Source organism: Podarcis raffonei, chromosome 17 (assembly GCF_027172205.1).
Source record: "Podarcis raffonei isolate rPodRaf1 chromosome 17, rPodRaf1.pri, whole genome shotgun sequence".
In the NCBI taxonomy this organism is placed as follows: Eukaryota; Metazoa; Chordata; class Lepidosauria; order Squamata; family Lacertidae; genus Podarcis; species Podarcis raffonei.
Genome location: NC_070618.1, coordinates 26,188,313 through 26,206,372, shown reverse-complemented (window position 1 = coordinate 26,206,372; position 18,060 = coordinate 26,188,313). Strand labels below are relative to the sequence as shown.

Below are 18,060 nucleotides of genomic sequence, written 5' to 3'. Positions count from 1 at the left end.
CTACTACATACATCCTGTAATCAAAGTACAGGTAACCCCCAAATTGTGCAGAGTTGCATTCTGGGTGATCATGCGTGATCATGCCTACCTCATTATGCTCCCATTCTACCTTCTTCTAGGTCCAAAAGGACCCGCCCATTGGCGGTCACATGACAATTAGACGAGCCTAAAATGGTCACTGCCTGTAGATGTATAATCACACATTTGGTTCTGGCTTATTGAGTGAACTTTTATAGTATCTTTTATACAAAACCAAATATGTACACTTATGTGAACACAGGCAAATGCGATACCTTTAAGCTCACTGTCCATTATAAGGTCAAAATCCTGTTGTAGGCACCAATGTGCCACTTAGGCATGACACGAGACGATATCTTTGGATGTTACATTACAGTTCAGTTGCCCTACCGTTGCTGCTCACACCAAATATTGGAGGAAGGAAAACAACAGGTTCAGAATGGCAAAATTAGGTTAGCACATCTGAAAGTAGAGGCTGGCTTTACTACGTTATTATCCAGCATCTTGCCACATCTAAGTGCTGTAAATGAAGTACTTATATGAGAGCCAGTCGGGGAATTTCACAGCCCCTACAGCTCATTACAAATTTAACAGCAGCAATGCTCAGTATTGATATGTTTCAGGTAACACACAAATATACTCATTATGGAATGGGCGATGGATGCTTCCATCTGTTTTCCACATAGCTAACAAAAATATGGAGAAACAGACATTAACATAATAGTAACATAATATTAAGGGTTTTTTAAAAATTGCTTCTGATTATTTAAATTGAATGTAACCAAAGGATATAGTCTTCCAAATGACTTTGTACATGCACAAAAAAATAAGGGGATGCTGAAAATTCATTTGCAGCATTAAGTTCTCTTTTAGGAGTGGAAGCAGCATTTTCTCTAAACTCTTCTTGTGCAATGAGTATAATAGAAAAATATACAATATTTCCTCCCCCCTTTTTTTTTTGCTTCCATGCAGCTCAGGCATTTCACTGCCTTCTTCTTCAGCTGTAATAACGTTACACTGCATGGAATGTAGGAAGCTGTCTCCTATCAATGGCCCACGAAGCTCAGAATTATAGGTATTTACTTACTGGCATGAATCCTGTACCCTTTAGCCAAAAAGCCTCTCAAAGCAGCTTACAGAACAGTGGTCTCTCCTAAACTTACCTGGAAATGCTGGGAATTCAGCCCGAGATCTTTTGAAATCAAAAACGTTGTGTTCTAGGACTGAGCTATTGTTAATTTTCTCAATAATTTTTAACACAAGTAAACATATACATACTACTGAGAAATCATGATAATAATAGCACCTCTGGACAAAAGTAAGTGGCTATTAACTGCTGGAGAAAGTACAAAGCTCTATATATCTTTGACTTTCATTCATACTAAAATGGTGAGAATAAAACAGGATACCAAGCCACATAAGATGTTCTGGATGACATTTCTGCTACCATTATCCTGAAATCTGTGGCTGTTCAATAAAAATGCTTTGAGACCTTACTCCTGAGGTCCCCAATCCCATCAAACCTGTAAACGCAAGTGAAAATTAAAATGGACACAATCATTTTCTTGTTAATTCTGCATCTGTTGTTCTCACTTTTAAAGGACTCCTGTTTATCCAACAGCTTGAGGAAACCATTTAAATTTTTCACCCGTCTCCTGCAACGTGGAAAAGCCTGCGACAGTAAGCAGAATCTCACCAGGGCTAATAGGGAGGGAAGCCAGGCACACTTCCACTGGCAAATTATAGTTGCCAATCCTGGCCACAATATTGTTGTCAAACTCCACCTGTGCCTTCAGTTACCAGGCTTTTCAAGATTGTACTCTGGCTCAGTGCTGATGAGCCATTTGGCTCTGAGCTACAGAATTAACTCTCTGAGCAACTTAGCCTGCTCCCCGCTGAGTGCTTACATTGTCAATCTTTATCTCCTATCAAAGAGAGGGTCTGCCTAAATGGTTCTATGAACACTTCATGTGCCGAACTACATTCGGGCTAGGAGGGTACTCTTTATGGACTTGGCAGGGGATTTGATGGTGGGAGGAAATCACTCAGCAATGGATAAAAATCACTGCATGCACCGAAGTGCTACGATACAGTTTAGAAAACATCCGTACAGGCCAAACTAATGGCGCTCAAGTAACGACCAAGGGTGGAGGCTGTATGCAAGGCAATCAAATCTTTCCCAAGCCATAAACTCACTAAGGGGGAAGGAAGAATACTCAGTGTCCAATATTCAATACAGTGGTACCTCGGGTTACATACGCTTCAGATTACACACTCTGCTAACCCAGAAATAGTACCTTGGGTTAAGAACTTTGCTTCAGGATGAGAACAGAAATCGTGCTTTGGCAGCGCGGCGGCAGCAGGAGGCCCCATTAGCTAAAGTGGTGCTTCAGGTTAAGAACAGTTTCAGGTTAAGAACGGACCTCTGGAATGAATTAAGTACTTAACCCGAGGTACCACTGTACAGAGATAATAAGGCTGACCTACTGTACAGGGTTGTTGTAGTGATTAAGACGCTCCAAATTATGCTCCAAATTATTGAAAAGTGCTATAAAAACGTAAGGATTAAAAATTTGGCAAGTTTCAATTAGTAACGATAGCAATATTAAATGGAATTGTAATCAAACTAAAAAAATGATTGTTTTCTGCCAATTTCCCACTGTTCAGGTTTTCGTTTATTAATATCAGTTGTGGCACATGGTCAAATATTTGCAGCTTCAGTCATCTGAATATTATTGGTAAGTTTGTATGAAAAAATTGTCTATTTTGTATAAAAGCCAGGGCAAATGCTAGCTAGCAAAATCTACATTTGGATGGCATATTCATTAGGCAACTAAAATGTTATAAAGAACTGTGCCCACCTTGATGCCCACCCTGAATGCTTCATCAGGGTAGATTGGTTTTTCAATTTTAAATTTTAAAAAAACAGGGGGAGGAGACAGCTTATGCTGAAGCATGTTTGAACCATGGCTTCCCTCAAAGAATATTGGGGACTGTAGTTTGTTTGGGGTGTTGGGAATTGTAGTTCTTTGAGGAGTAAACTATTGTTCCCAGGATTTTTTGGGGTTCTATGTGTGAAAGAGGAACCATGGGAGGAAGCAGGCAGTCCAATGAAGCTACTAGGTGCCATGCAGGTTCCAGGTTGCACACCTACAAGTGATAGAAAGAAGCATACAATAGTTGATCACCTACATTTAATCTCTGGCTTTGTGTATACAAAGCTTTCTCCGTATTCCTGTTTATCACTTACCAAGGAACTATTGCTATTATTTATTAATTTATATACCAGTCATATGCTTATATAGCTTCTTAACAGTTTAAAATTATAAATAAAATCCAAATCTAGAGCATCCCTAATATACAATGAATAAGTTAAGAAGAATGACAAAACACTTAAAAGCAGTTAAAACAATAAGATCAGAAGATCAAGCTCAGAGGAGTGCTTGCCTAAAGAAGTGTGTTTTCAGCAGCCGACAGAATGCCAATAGTGATGGGCATCTCATATTACAACATGGAGGGCACTCCACAACACTGGCGCCACCAGTAAAAGAAGCCTACCACCATGTTACTGAAAGCTGATCATCATCATCCAGCTGTGGCAAATCTAACATGGTACCATTTGCTGATCCCACTGCCCTTATCAGGCAGTTGAGAGAAATAGTTTTCTATCTGGTTCAGTTGATTTAGGGCTGGCTCGGTGGCTGATAGGCAGCCAGTGGTGATCCCTCAGCATGGCCAGGAAATGTGCCCAATGATGAGCATCCCTCACCACAGTTCCTTAGGTATTATCTAGGTTTTATATTTTCAAAAACAGAGGACCAGCCATTGCATGCTTCTTCTTCCCAGCTAGATTTCTTTACTGCCTTCTGGTCTGATGAATATTTCCGGCAACCTCAAAAGCTAACGCCCTATTAGTAACATTTTGGTTGTCTCCATCAAGGTATTGCCCTAATGTGGAATTTGGAATTTTTATTCCAAGCCTTTGCTTCTTATTAGTTAACAAAAACTTGTTTCACATTTGATTTGACAGTTTAGTTTCTTGGAAAAAAATCTGTACATTCTAAAATAAATAATTCAGTTATTTTTGAAATGCATACCAAAACATTTTGAAAACATGTACAGTGCAGGAATTTTTTTTGGATAGTATTACCATGAGATCAAAGCCATAGATTTTGTGACCACAGTGCATGCTGAGATTTTAATGAGACAGGCTCTCTCTCTTTCCCTCTCTCCCTCTCTCCCACACACCTGTAGGTGAACTGAGACTAGCAAGGGAATTCCTACAGGGAATATAAGCAGATTCTTTTATTCTGTGATGTATGAGAACTATCAATTTGCTACAAACAGAACAGAAATTATTGACTTGTGTTGTTCAGATCACATTTACTGACTTAAAATATTCTGATCCCAAGTGCATTTGAAAACAGAGTGGAAAAATAGTATGACTTTATTGGACAGGGTATTTCAAATGATAATCATACTTCTCTGAAACATAATATAAAAACCGCAGCCATTGGGTTAACAAATATCACTCGCCTGAGCTAGAATATAGGACATAGGGATAAGACAGTCACGTCCAATTCCACATAGATTCTCAGCTTGGATCCTGTTTTTTGCCCAGTTTACCTTACGAACATGATCCAAGTGACATTTCACAAATTCCTGGATAAATGTTGCTACACTCTGCCAGCAGAGAGACAGGCTGTGTCATGTACAGATCAATAATAGCACCGTGTTTCATCAGCCTCAAAATCAAAAGTGCTTCATCTGGCAAAAGCCATAGCCCTTGAGAACCCGACATATATATACTAAATATCCTACTAGGATTGTCCGCTATGCAGGCTGCCAAGTCAAAGTAAAAACAATTCAGGGGGTAGACAATGAAAAATTATATAAATAGGACTTTTCAGTTGTTATCACCAGAGTTGTACAAAGGAAAATCACAAAATAGCTGCTGAAAAGAAAAGCTGTTTTTCAGTTCTTAGCATAAATACTTTTGGAAAAATAAACTGCTAGCATGAAGTGCTTTGTCCAGAAAATAAACTGTCCTGGTGAGTATGAAGGCCACAAACACTAAAAGACATTCATTGGGCTATGGTAGTACATAGAAAAAATATTAGACCCCATATAGGAAAGTAAAAATAAAAAACACCTAGTGTAACATTTTATCAGAGTATAGTATTTAGGCTTGGCTTAGGATCCTAATACCTAGCTTCTCAAGTTACAGAATCTTGAAAAGCCCAGTTGGCAAGTCCATCATCTGAGTTCTTGGAAAGCTTTCAATAAATGCAACTGAGGAGACAGCTAAGAATGGGGGCAAATGGCCATCTAGCTGCACTTGCCGAAGGCAGGAGCAAACTGAATCCTGGGAGCCCTACATCAATCTGTGGGCAGAGCCAACACCCAATCTGCTGGCCTTTAGTTGTAGGAATGAGGAAATTGCATGGGCTTCATTTTTGGTATAATAAACAACAAGAAGAAACAAGAAGAAGCAACAAAAATGCCTTACAATTTTGTTTCTACATGTTTCCATGCAAAATAAAGCTAACAGTCTTATTTGTGAAATAGAAACTGAGAACTAATTTCACAAAATTTTTGGTAGATGCGATTTTGAGCCAGCAGAAATGTATTCAGTACTCTGGCTACAATCCAGAATGACATACACACACACACTTTTGAAATATTCATTTCAGAATATATACCTGAACCTATATAAAATGCAAATATATTGACACAAATTGTGCATAGAAAGCAGGGAATGGCCTCAAACCACTCCAACCGAACTTCATTTTCAGAGAGCTACAGATTTTTTTTGATGGGTTGGATATATTCTGAATTTCTTGGCAGTCACCAGCACTGGCTATTGAATATAGCTGATACAGAAAGAACTTGAGTACTGAACCCTGCAAAGGAAAAGCCAACTTGTACCCACTTTGTTTCTCTTCTGTGAGTCTCTCACACCAAGTAAAGGCACAAGCCCTCTTCACAACAGTGGAGAAAAGATCTTAGGAAATGTTTCCTACCCCAGTATGCAAATATAAAGCAATTTATAAATTTTCTAGAACGTGCAAACAGTTTCCATCCAGGAGACATTTGCTTCTCATCTTAGATTGTTTTAGTTTAAGTTTAAAAAGGTAAAGGTACCCCTGCCCGTACGGGCCAGTCTTGACAGACTCTAGGGTTGTGCGCCCATCTCACTTAAGAGGCCGGGGGCCAGCGCTGTCCGGAGACACTTCCGGGTCACGTGGCCAGTGTGACAAAGCTGCATCTGGTGAGCCAGCGCAGCACACGGAACGCCGTTTACCTTCCCGCTAGTAAGCGGTCCCTATTTATCTACTTGCACCCGGGGGTGCTTTCGAACTGCTAGGTTGGCAGGCGCTGGGACCGAACGACGGGAGCGCACCCCACCGCGGGGATTCGAACTGCTGACCTTTCGATCGGCAAGCCCTAGGCGCTGAGGCTTTTACCCACAGCGCCACCCGCGTCCCAGAGAGTTTAAGTTTAGATGAGTTAAATTGTATCTATACAGGACAACTGCTTTTGTATCTGGAATACACACACACAAGTTGTATGTAACTACAGAAGCAATTAAAAGCTTTTAAAAAGTGACTTTTGTACATGCTAAAGGTTTATCTAGGACATAGGCAATGTTGATGGTTTTAACTCCTATTATCAGTGAGTAATTAGAATAATAAAAGATACAAATGACTGGTTCTAGAACACAATTTAGAAGTAGCACCCTCTAATCCTATGATTCAGGGATCCAGAAGGAATCATAGAATCATAGAATCATAGAATCATAGAATCATAGAGTTGGAAGAGACCACAAGGGCCATCGAGTCCAACCCCCTGCCAAGCAGGAAATACCATCAGAGCACTCCTGACATATGGTTGTCAAGCCTCTGCTTAAAGACCTCCAAAGAAGGAGACTCCACCACACTCCTTGGCAGCAAATTCCACTGTCGAACAGCTCTTACTGTCAGGAAGTTCTTCCTAATGTTTAGGTGGAATCTTCTTTCTTGTAGCTTGGATCCATTGCTCCGTGTCCGCTTCTCTGGAGCAGCAGAAAACAACCTTTCTCCCTCCTCTATGTGACATCCTTTTATATATTTGAACATGGCTATCATATCACCCCTTAACCTCCTCTTCTCCAGGCTAAACATGCCCAGCTCCCTTAGCCGTTCCTCATAAGGCATCGTTTCCAGGCCTTTGACCATTTTGGTTGCCCTCCTCTGGACACGTTCCAGTTTGTCAATGTCCTTCTTGAACTGTGGTGCCCAGAACTGGACACAGTACTCCAGGTGAGGTCTGACCAGAGCAGAATACAGTGGCACTATTACTTCCCTTGATCTAGATGCTATACTCCTATTGATGCAGCCCAGAATTGCATTGGCTTTTTTAGCTGCCGCGTCACACTGTTGGCTCATGTCAAGTTTGTGGTCAACCAAGACTCCTAGATCCTTTTCACATGTAGTGCTCTCAAGCCAGGTGTCACCCATCTTGTATTTGTGCCTCTCATTTTTTTTGCCCAAGTGCAATACTTTACATTTCTCCCTGTTAAAATTCATCTTGTTTGTTTTGGCCCAGTTCTCTAATCTGTCAAGGTCGTTTTGAAGTGTGATCCTGTCCTCTGGGGTGTTAGCCACCCCTCCCAGTTTGGTGTCATCTGCAAATTTGATCAGGATGCCCTTGAGTCCATCATCCAAGTCGTTGATAAAGATGTTGAATAAGACCGGGCCCAAGACAGAACCCTGTGGCACCCCACTAGTCACTCTTCTCCAGGATGAAGAGGAACCATTGATGAGCACCCTTTGGGTTCGGTCAGTCAGCCAGTTACAAATCCACTGAGTGGTAGCATAGTCAAGATCGCATTTTACCAGCTTCTTTACAAGAATATCATGGGGCACCTTGTCAAATGCCTTGCTGAAATCAAGGTAGGCTACATCCACTGCATTCCCTTCATCTACCAGGCTTGTAATTCTGTCAAAAAACGAGATCAGGTTAGTCTGACATGACTTATTTTTCAGAAATCCATGCTGACTATTGGTGATCACAGCATTCCTTTCTAGGTGCTCACAGACTGTTTGCTTAATGATCTGCTCCAGAATCTTCCCTGGTATTGATGTCAGACTGACTGGGCGGTAATTATTTGGGTCCTCTCTTTTCCCCTTTTTGAAAATAGGGACAACATTTGCCCTCCTCCAGTCTGCCGGGACTTCGCCTGTTCTCCAGGAGTTCTCAAAGATGACTGCCAGTGGTTCTGAGATCACATCTGCCAGTTCTTTTAATACTCTTGGATGCAGTTCATCTGGCCCTGGAGACTTGAATACATCTAGACTAGCCAAGTATTCTTGTACTATCTCCTTAGTTATTCTGGGCTGTGTTTCCTCTGCTGAATCCTTTGCTCCAAATTCTTCAGGTCGGGCATTGTTTTCTTTATCGGAGAAGACTGAGGCAAAGAAGGCATTGAGGAGTTCAGCCCTTTCTGTGTCCCCTGTTTGCATTTCACCATCTTCTCCTCTGAGTGACCCCACTGTTTCTTTGTTCTTCCTTTTGCTACGAACATACCCATAAAAGCCTTTTTTGTTGCTTTTAACCTCTCTAGCAAGCCTGAGTTCATTCTGTGCTTTAGCTTTTCTGACTTTGTGTCTACACGTGCTGGCTATTTGTTTGAATTCCTCTTTGGTGGTTTCCCCCCTTTTCCATTTTTTGTACACATCCTTTTTTAATCTTAACTCAGTTAAAAGTTCTTTAGATAGCCACCCTGGCTTCTTTAGGCACCTTCCATGTTTCCGTCTCATTGGTATTGCCTGAAGTTGTGCTTTTACTATCTCCCTCTTAACAAACTCCCAGCCATCATGAACTCCCTTTCCTTTTAGTATTACTGTCCATGGGATCTCACCAAGCACTTCCCTAAGTTTTATGAAGTCGGCTTTCTTAAAGTCGAGAAATTGAGTCCTAGTATGCTTGGTTGCTCCTTTCCGCTGTATAGTAAACTTCAGAAGAGCATGATCACTCGCGCCTAATGATCCTTCCACTTCTACCCCACTAACCAGGTCATCAACATTGGTTAGGACCAGATCTAAAATGGCTGTTCCTCTTGTTGCTTCTCCCACTTTCTGGACAATGAAGTTGTCTGCAAGGCCAGTGAGGAATCTGTTTGACCTTATGCTCTTGGCTGAGTTTGACATCCAACAAATATCCGGGTAATTGAAGTCCCCCATTACTACTATCTCCCTTCCTTTTGCATGCTTGGCCATCTGTTCCAGGAAGGCATCATCTATGTCCTCCGTTTGGCTTGGGGATCTATAGTAAACTCCCACAATGAGGTCACTGTTATTCTTCTCTCCCTTAATTTTGACCCAAATGCTCTCACTTTGGCTTTGAGGTTCTAAATCTTGGATCTCTTCACAGGTATACACATCCCTGACATATAACGCCACTCCTCCTCCTTTCTTGTCTGGTCTGTTTCTCTGAAATAGATTCTCTAGAAAGGACTATTTCCTTTCTAGAAAACAGAGATGGGGAACACTGATTCTTCCAGACACCATTTGCTTTGTCTTTCATGTGAGAGAAATAATTATTAAAAACAAAAATAAATAGAATATTCTAAAAATAACTAGTGCTTGGAGGAACGCTTATAAATATTACCAGTTTTAACAGGAACGCTTAAAGCGATTAAGAAATGGCAGAACTATTAAGTTACATATTATCAGCATTATGAAGTATTATGTGACACCCAGAAATTGTATATATTAAAGGAAGAGTTCTGTGTTATAAACCACTACCAAGAAAACAAAACAAAAACAAAATAAGGGATTTTCTTTGCACTGGAATGAATCACAACTGAAAACTTGTGATACAATTATAGCAAAATCACGCCATATGTACAGGAAAAAACTGATATACTATAGTTTGTATTAAGTTTGCAACTAAAAGGAGAGGGCCATGTACAGTTTTAAACTCCCAATATTTAAATAAAAGAATATAAAGCACATACCTAACGGGCTCGTTGGAAATGGGACTTTCAAGTGCTGAACATCAACTGAATCGGGCCCCTTACTTTATGCCAAGGAAATCCACAGGGATGTGCCTTTGTTTTCTAGGAAGGCTATGCACCAGTATTTGAATACCAGCACTCCCTCTTTGAGGATAATTCACTTGCCTTGCCACATTATACCTTTTTAGCATCTAGCATCTATCAACATTCAGTTTGCATTACAATGAATATAAGCACTCAGACAGGTCTGATTCATGCCAAACAGCTGCTGTAATTTATGAATAAGCCACATTTCCAACATGCAGCCTATGTAAGTTCATTAATAATGGAAGACTTTTTAAATAGCAATCCTGCTTTAGAGATCAGTAGAACATAAAAGGCATTTTGTTTGATCGCGGAAACACAAACCTACGGAAAGGAAAAATCTCCTACTGTATCGTGCCCTTGTACTTTAAAAAATATGTATGTCACAAAATGAAAAGAGTTACTAATTAGTATCATAACGCTGAAATGGAACCCCCCAAAAAGGTCACCCAGACCCGGTCACCATGGGACCACCCACCCACTAGCCAGAGAGCAATCCAATAATTATAATTTTATTATTTATACCCTGGCCATCTGACTGGCTCACCCCAACCACTCTGGGCAGCTTCCAGCATATAAAAAAACATAATAAAACATCAAACATTAACAACTTCCCTATAGAGGGCTGCCTTCTGGTGTGTTCTAAAGGTTGTATAGCTACTTATCTCCTTGATGTCTCATGGGAGGGCATTCCACATGGAGGGTGACACCAGGGAGAAGGCCCTCTGCCTGGTTCCCTGTATGGAAACCACCAGAAGGCCCTTGGAGCTGGACCTCAGTTTCCGGGCCAAATGACGGGGTGGAGACACTCCTTCAGGTATACAGGGCCGAGGCTGTTGAGGGCTTTAAAGGTCATCTCCAACACAATGCCACCCACATTAGCAGAGAGTGCTGAACACAAGAAAAGTGTTTGGGGCAACAGCTTCAGATGGCTTCTACCAGACCTGTGCTCTTCTAGATATCGTTAGGCTCCAACTCCCATCAACCCCAGCCAGCATGTCCCAATTTCTGGAATGATACAAGAATCCCTGCACGCCCATGGAAATCGGTCAGACCTTGATCAAAAAAATAATAATTTCCACACTGTAGACAACTGTATGTGTAGAAATCAGCTTCAACATGTGCAGCCCCATGGCCTAAATCTGCATAGTTTCTGCCTGGATTCTGTTTTTCATTCACCCTGTGTGATAGATACTAGGGCAGCCTTTCTCAACCTGTGGGTCCCCAGATGTTGTTGAACTACAACTCCCATCACCCCTAGCTAGCAAGGCAGAGTTCAGGGATGATGGGAGTTGTAGTCCAACAACATCTGGTGACCCACAGGTTGAGAACTGCTGTAGGGTGTTATGGAATGACAGGAACTGGTATACATTATTATTGTTCTTATTTATTAAATTTGTATACTGCTCTATACCCACAGGTCTCAGGTCAGTTCTCAACATAAAAGTGCAATATAAAATACACATAATAAAAATAAAAACAAGAACAACCCAATAATCCCCCCCCATACACATTTTAAAAGGGCATTGTATGTCAATCAACCAAGACCTGGTTAATGAAGGCACCAGGCGAGTCTCACTGGGAAGAGCATTCCACAAATGGGGAGCCACTGCAGAAAAGGTCCGTTCTCTTGTTGCCATCCTCTGGACCTCCCCAGCTAGGGGAGAGGCAGTGAATGAGATTGAGTTGTGAAACTGGGTTTTCTGTGAGATATAGCTGAGAGAGCAGAGAGAAAAGGAATGACTAGAATGGAATTGATGGCAGGGCTTTTGCTTTTGCTTTTGTGAATTCAATTTAAGTGTTTGACATTGATACAAGTAACTCAGTCTCTTCTAAAGATGTACCAAGTTAAAGCAAAAGTTACCTCCCTTAAGCCAACAGAGCTCTGAAATGCTAAGGAGCTTTTCAGTGCAAAACACAGAAAGCACTGAACAACAAAGATTTTCTTTTACAAATTACTAGCATCACTGGAACTCCTTAAGAAACGCCGGCAGTCGTTTTTGAAATGCTACTGGAGGAATTCTTTAGGCTGAAGCACAGCAATCCCAAGCAGAGGCTTGAAGGAGAAACAACAGTTACACATCTGGAAGAGGAGCTGCTTCACAGCCTTTGTGTACTGCTGCCCAAAGGAGCTGCAAACAGTTGCCTGGCAGGTTGCAAGTCTGTTCCCTTTTTTAAAAGCCTGGCCTCTTCAGATGAGAAGGGTTTGCTCAGCTACTCAGTCCTTTTCAGATGTCAAAGGCAACCCATAAAACAATCCGATTACTCCTGTGGAGCCACTTCTGTAGCACTATGGGAATGGGAGCAAAGGATTCTGGGTAACTTTGTCGTGGGGGGGCTTTGTAATTGGGTCGCTACATTTAAAAGGCAATGATTACTGACTTAAATTACAGTATGGCAGTTTTGCATTGTATCTTGCTTCCCTTGCGCCTCTATGAGTTTTTGCTATGCTAATGTTATATCTTACCCATGTATAATTGTCATTACCCTAGTACGTACAGCAGAGGATGTCTTAATCTGAGAAGACATCTGGTGATGGAAATTCCAGCACTGCCATTAGACACAGGGGGTGTAAGGGAAAAAACAAGCTTTTAAAAAGAGTTTCCCTGAATTTTGCCAATAATTCTTCCATGACATTTTTCTAAGGAACTCCTGAAAGATCAGATCCCATCACTTCCACATTAAGTAACAACTCCAGCTGTGATTTCTACACACTGAGTGGAAAGCCTAACTACTTTACTCACAAACAGAATGTCTTGTTTCAGTACTTATGATGAGTCTCGGAAACTGTATACCAAATCCCAAATGCGCAGTCACCCTGCGGTAATTTTGCTGGAAAATATGGGGGGCAAGGTTTTCATTGCAAAGATAACACAATATGGGCTCTGGAATTCTACAGATAATTCATGTAACTAAGAGAAAATATTAAATCCAACATACATATTATGAGATAGTTACAAACATGCACTGTGTGGGGGGAGGGGAGGGATGGAGGGAGGGAGGGAGGGAGAATGAATCTAGCCATCCAGGAAACAGACGCCAGCCAATCCTCGGGTTGCAGGAACTGTAAAATCAGTCTCGAAAATGAACATCTGGAACATTTACATCTTAAATCTAGAGCTGATCTTATACGACCAGAGTCCATGGGGATGATGATAAAGTATTGACTGAATGAACACCTGTTTGTGTTGATTTACATACCTTTTTCTTCAGTTTCATTCAGTCAAAAGGTTATCTTGTCTACGCATACTATGTTAACAAAAGCTGATGTACCGGACTGCGTTTGATCCAGGGTCATGAATTAGGTATACAAACAATGTTACATTAACACGTTTTTATGATGTATAAGCAGGGGTGGGGTTTTTGAGCTAAGAGCAACTTTCCCTACAGCTGCTAACCCGTCCAGATCATTCCAGTGGCTTGTATTTTCACTTCCATCCTGTCCTGCTTTGCAGCCTATAGATGCCAAAAACCATCTACATCCATTAAAATATTACGTGGGTGGGCAGTAAGCATGACAGCATGTCATTAAATGATAATAGCATAAGAAAATATCTGCTGTTGTCCACAAACTTTTGTAATCAATAGATGCCAAAGATCATCTACATCTATTACAACATTTCCAGAGTGAATTGTAAGTGTAACATCACATCATAAAAAGCACATGTCAGTATCTCCTGCTGCCCACTAAGTTACTACATTACCACTCAGTGACCTAGTTCTCATATCACACTAAGCCAAACCTTGGCTTGGCACCAATGCACACAATCTTGGAGAGAAGCTTGCAGCTTTTTTTGCTGATCCAAGCCAAGATTTGGCTTGGTGTATCACCGGAACCTAGACTCATGAGCTATAACTAAAGTTTGCCCATTGATTTACAGTTCGTGGATTGTTTGGAAAAGCTAACCAGCCAATTTCTTGATCATAGGCAGTACTAAAAAATGTGTTTTTTCTATCACTTGGTCTTTTGAAACCCAAAGCTACCTCTAAAATGCATATGTTCCTGCAGTGACTACAACGATGTTTTACCTTCTTAATTTTCACTGGAAGGTAGCCGAAACCTCTTCTTAAAGTGATTTCTCCTTTGGTAGCACTAATGGAGCACGTTAAGCATAACTGGTTGAAATCAGAAAATTAAAATTGGATGCTGAGATTTGGCACATAACTTGTATAGATATTTTGCCCAACTTTCTGCAACAGTTTTATCTCTCTCTTTTTTGGCTTGGAGAGAATTACTTTTTCTGTAACCTGCATCTAGTGTGTTTGTTAGTAAAGGCAGCAAGGAAAAAATGTGTGTGACTATTTTTACATGTGGTTTAGTTTCCATATTTTCTCAAAAGTTACCTTCCAAAAACTCTGGACACCTAGGGGATGAGAAAGGATGAAGAAATCTGAAAACACCTTTGCCAAAATCCAGTTCTACCTGTCCTCAGCAACCCTAAGTAGGCAAGGAGAATTTCTATGCTTTGATCACATGCCAGTCCAACACAGTCCTTTGCAGTTAAGTACATTATTTATGGCTTTCAATTAACTTACCATCAGAAGATCGCTCAGGAGGAATATGCCAATATGAGCACTACCTGTATTCCTTTACCACAAGACAAATAAGTGACAGGTAGGTGTTTGTATTTTTTTGACACTTGGCATGGATAGCTAAATGGAATCTCCACATTCAGAAGTATAATGTACCTTTGTGGATTTCACAATACCAGTGTCATGCACCCACAGGTATCTCTGAATTCAGATAGACAGGTAAACAGATGTATGTGATTAATTTGGCCACCAAACTTTGGTTTTCTTGCATGTCGAAACTACAGTGCACCATTACCTGAATAGTTTGCTTGCTGGCCTGAAGTCTTTGTTCAACAAGATGCAGCTGGGATGTTAATTTTTTATTTGTTTCCCTGGACGTTTTGAGAGATGACATGGCTGTCTTTTTCGAATTCTGAAGAATGGCTAACTGCTGCTGTAAGGATGTAATCCGTCCCCTGAGTGAAATGGCACAGCCAGGTTTCTGACCCACGATACTTCTCTTCTCTCTGTTTACTAAATATTGGTCACAGAGATCAACAATTAATTTGATGGTTTCCATTGACCTTTAATGAAATGGTCATCCTCTCGTCACACTTTAATGCCTCACAACTAAACATTCTTTAGAATCAAGTCCTAATCAAGCCCACTTTTCTAGTTGAGACAATGCAGGATTTAGTATACAGTACTACTATGTCGAGGGACGCGGGTGGCACTGTGGGTTAAACCACAGAGCCTAGAACTTGCCGATCAGAAGGTCGGTGGTTCGAATCCCCGTGACACAGTGAGCTCCCGTTGCTCGGTCCCAGCTCTTGCCAACCGAGCAGTTTGAAAGCATTTCAAAGTGCAAGTAGATAAATAGGTACCACTCCGGCGGGAAGGTAAACGGCGTTTCCGTGCGCTGCTCCGGTTCGCCAGAAGTAGCTTAGTCATGCCAGCCACATGACCCGGAAGCTGTACGCCGGCTCCCTCGGCCAATAAAGCAAGATGACTGGACCTAATGGTCAGGGGTCCCTTTACCTTTACTTACTACTATGTGGGCATTAAATGCATGCTAGATGCTGTGCGCATGACTGATAGAAGATTATTTAAAAGTAACGTATCAGAAGTGAAGAGGGTGTGTCTTCAAATTTCTCTCTTTGCAAATTTGAAAGCACGTTGGTTATCATAGTAGAGACAACAGGCGGAGCAGGCCAGACGTTATCATTTGATTTTGGATCAGACTGTGCTGAAGGAAATGCCCTCTGAGGTCCTAAACTCTGAGTCATTCTTCTTGACCTGCAAACGCAACTCCAGAGAGTACTGGCTGTGCGCCCCCACCTCAGGATACAAGGCAGACATGAAGAATACTGCACTCTCCCAGTTAAGAATTTGTCCAGAATTTGACCATCTCCAACACCTTTCTTACTTCAACTGAATACCATAGGTAAAGGTAAAGGGACCCCTGACCATTAGGTCTAGTCATGGCCGACTCTGGGGTTGCGGCGCTCATCTCGCTTTATTGGCCGAGGGAGCCGGCGTACAGCTTCCGGGTCATGTGGCCAACAGGACTAAGCCCCTTCTGGCGAACCAGAGCAGTACACGGAAATGCTGTTTATCTTCCCGCCAGAGCAGTACCTATTTATCTACTTGCACTTTGACGTGCTTTCGAACTGCTAGGTTGGCAGGAGCTGGGACGAAACAACGGGAGCTCACCCCATCACGAGGATTCGAACCGCCGACCTTCTAATCGGTAAGTCCTAGGCTCTGTGGTTTAACCCACAGCGCCACCCATACTTTCCCCAAATACTTGGGATTAGGTCATAAGACTGTACAAAATTCAGCACTAATGCAGTCATGAATTTGCTCATCCAGTTATCAGTGTGTTCTCAATTTGTTTTTATTTAGGGTGATTTAGGCTTCTGGTAAATAAGTAAAGGGCAGCGGTTTGGTACTGCATGGACCACATAAGGTGGTCTGTACTGTTCTGTTACTGCTCAAAACCCTGCTAATGTTCATGAACAGAAATAAGTTACAGAAATTGGCCTCAGATACCAGGGACAGGAGAAAAATACATGCATACGTGATATTTAACTGGCTTAGTTTACATTAAAAGTCACTCTACACAAATATTAGAGTGCAATGATAATAGGATGATAAATTTTACTTTATAAGAATTTTACCTTTACTTGGGATGAGAGCTGAATGCAAGATCTTCTTTCTGTGGAAAGGAACTACATCTGTTTCTTTCTTTTGCTAGAGTCACCAAAAAGAAACATGTACAGAATAGTAGAGCATGTGGCTATACATGAGATAGTTGGGTATTTTAAAAAGCTACAAATCAGCAAAGGAGGACACCTTCACCCTGGTGTGGCTTCCCTTTATCACACATACAGCACAACTAAACAATTACCTATCCCCCACAACATAATACAAATCAATATGGATAATCTGGCCCTAGCAAAACAACAACAACAAAAACCCATACCATCAAACCACACTGTAACAAACTGAATGCAACCAACCAAATTCTGGACTCTCTAATCTCTAGCAATGCCTATCTATCTATGTACATATGCACACAAATAACCTACCCTCGTGACGCTGACACGAAAACCCTGCACAAACACTATGCACTAGGATGAAAGATCATTATCCCCCTACTTCCCTCGCTCCTTCTCTCTTTCTCTCCCCCCTCTCTTTTCCCCCAACAGCACAATATGACAATAGTGTCTTATACCAAATGTGAACGAACTATGAAATAGACTCTATGAAAGTGGAGGTGCTAGATGCACTTTTACTTGTTTATTTGTTTGTTTTGTAACACAAGGAAACAATTAATAAAAACTATTTTTATTTAAAAAGGTACAGATTATCCTTCCCTTTGTGAATCAACAAGAGACTAATCAACAATGTAGAAAGTGAAGCACTTCCCGTATTTACTGAACTCTGAATACATAAAGATTGGGCTTGTGCATGTGCTGCTTAGTAAGATGAGAGCAGTAAGAATACGGGAGTGGTCAATCGCACCCTGCATAACTGGAAGGCTGCTCTGTGGAGGAGAACAAACTTTGGGAATTCACCTGGGCAATCACTCAGACAGACCATCAAAATATACCTTAATGCAGATCAAGGCATCTTCCCAAACACACTTTATTATGCTAAGAAACACTGCAAGATACCAAACAAAAAGTTCTCTGTGGAACACATATCTGAAATGCCAATGCAAATCTCATTCAGCTCAATCATGGCTCCTACTAGAACAGCATTTAACAGCTGTATATCAGGGTTCATATAAACTAAGCTCTCTTTGGACAACAAATAACGGTGTGAAGGGTGCACTGCCTGATGAGCCAAGAAGGGAACACCTGGTAGCTTACACAGATGCTAACAGGATTTGCAGTGACACTGTGAAAACAAAGAGATCCGTGCTGTGAGTGACTTTAAAG

At 41.3% G+C, this 18,060-nt stretch overlaps 1 protein-coding gene across 8 annotated transcripts in view; it reads right to left on the bottom strand.

The window, feature by feature from the left end:
* Window positions 1-18,060, bottom strand: part of LOC128405330 (endophilin-A1) — a 277,258-nt gene that overhangs the window by 152,146 nt on the left and 107,052 nt on the right. For all 8 annotated transcript variants that reach the window (XR_008328267.1, XM_053371855.1, XM_053371856.1 and 5 more), the window contains 2 exons: window positions 16,795-16,867; window positions 14,931-15,148 (listed from right to left, as the gene is read on the bottom strand). Coding sequence is in view for 7 of the 8 variants with exons in the window: in XM_053371855.1 (XP_053227830.1) it covers window positions 14,931-15,148; window positions 16,795-16,867 (291 nt within the window). In the remaining variant the exon portion in view is untranslated. The remainder of the gene's footprint in view (window positions 1-14,930; window positions 15,149-16,794; window positions 16,868-18,060) is intronic.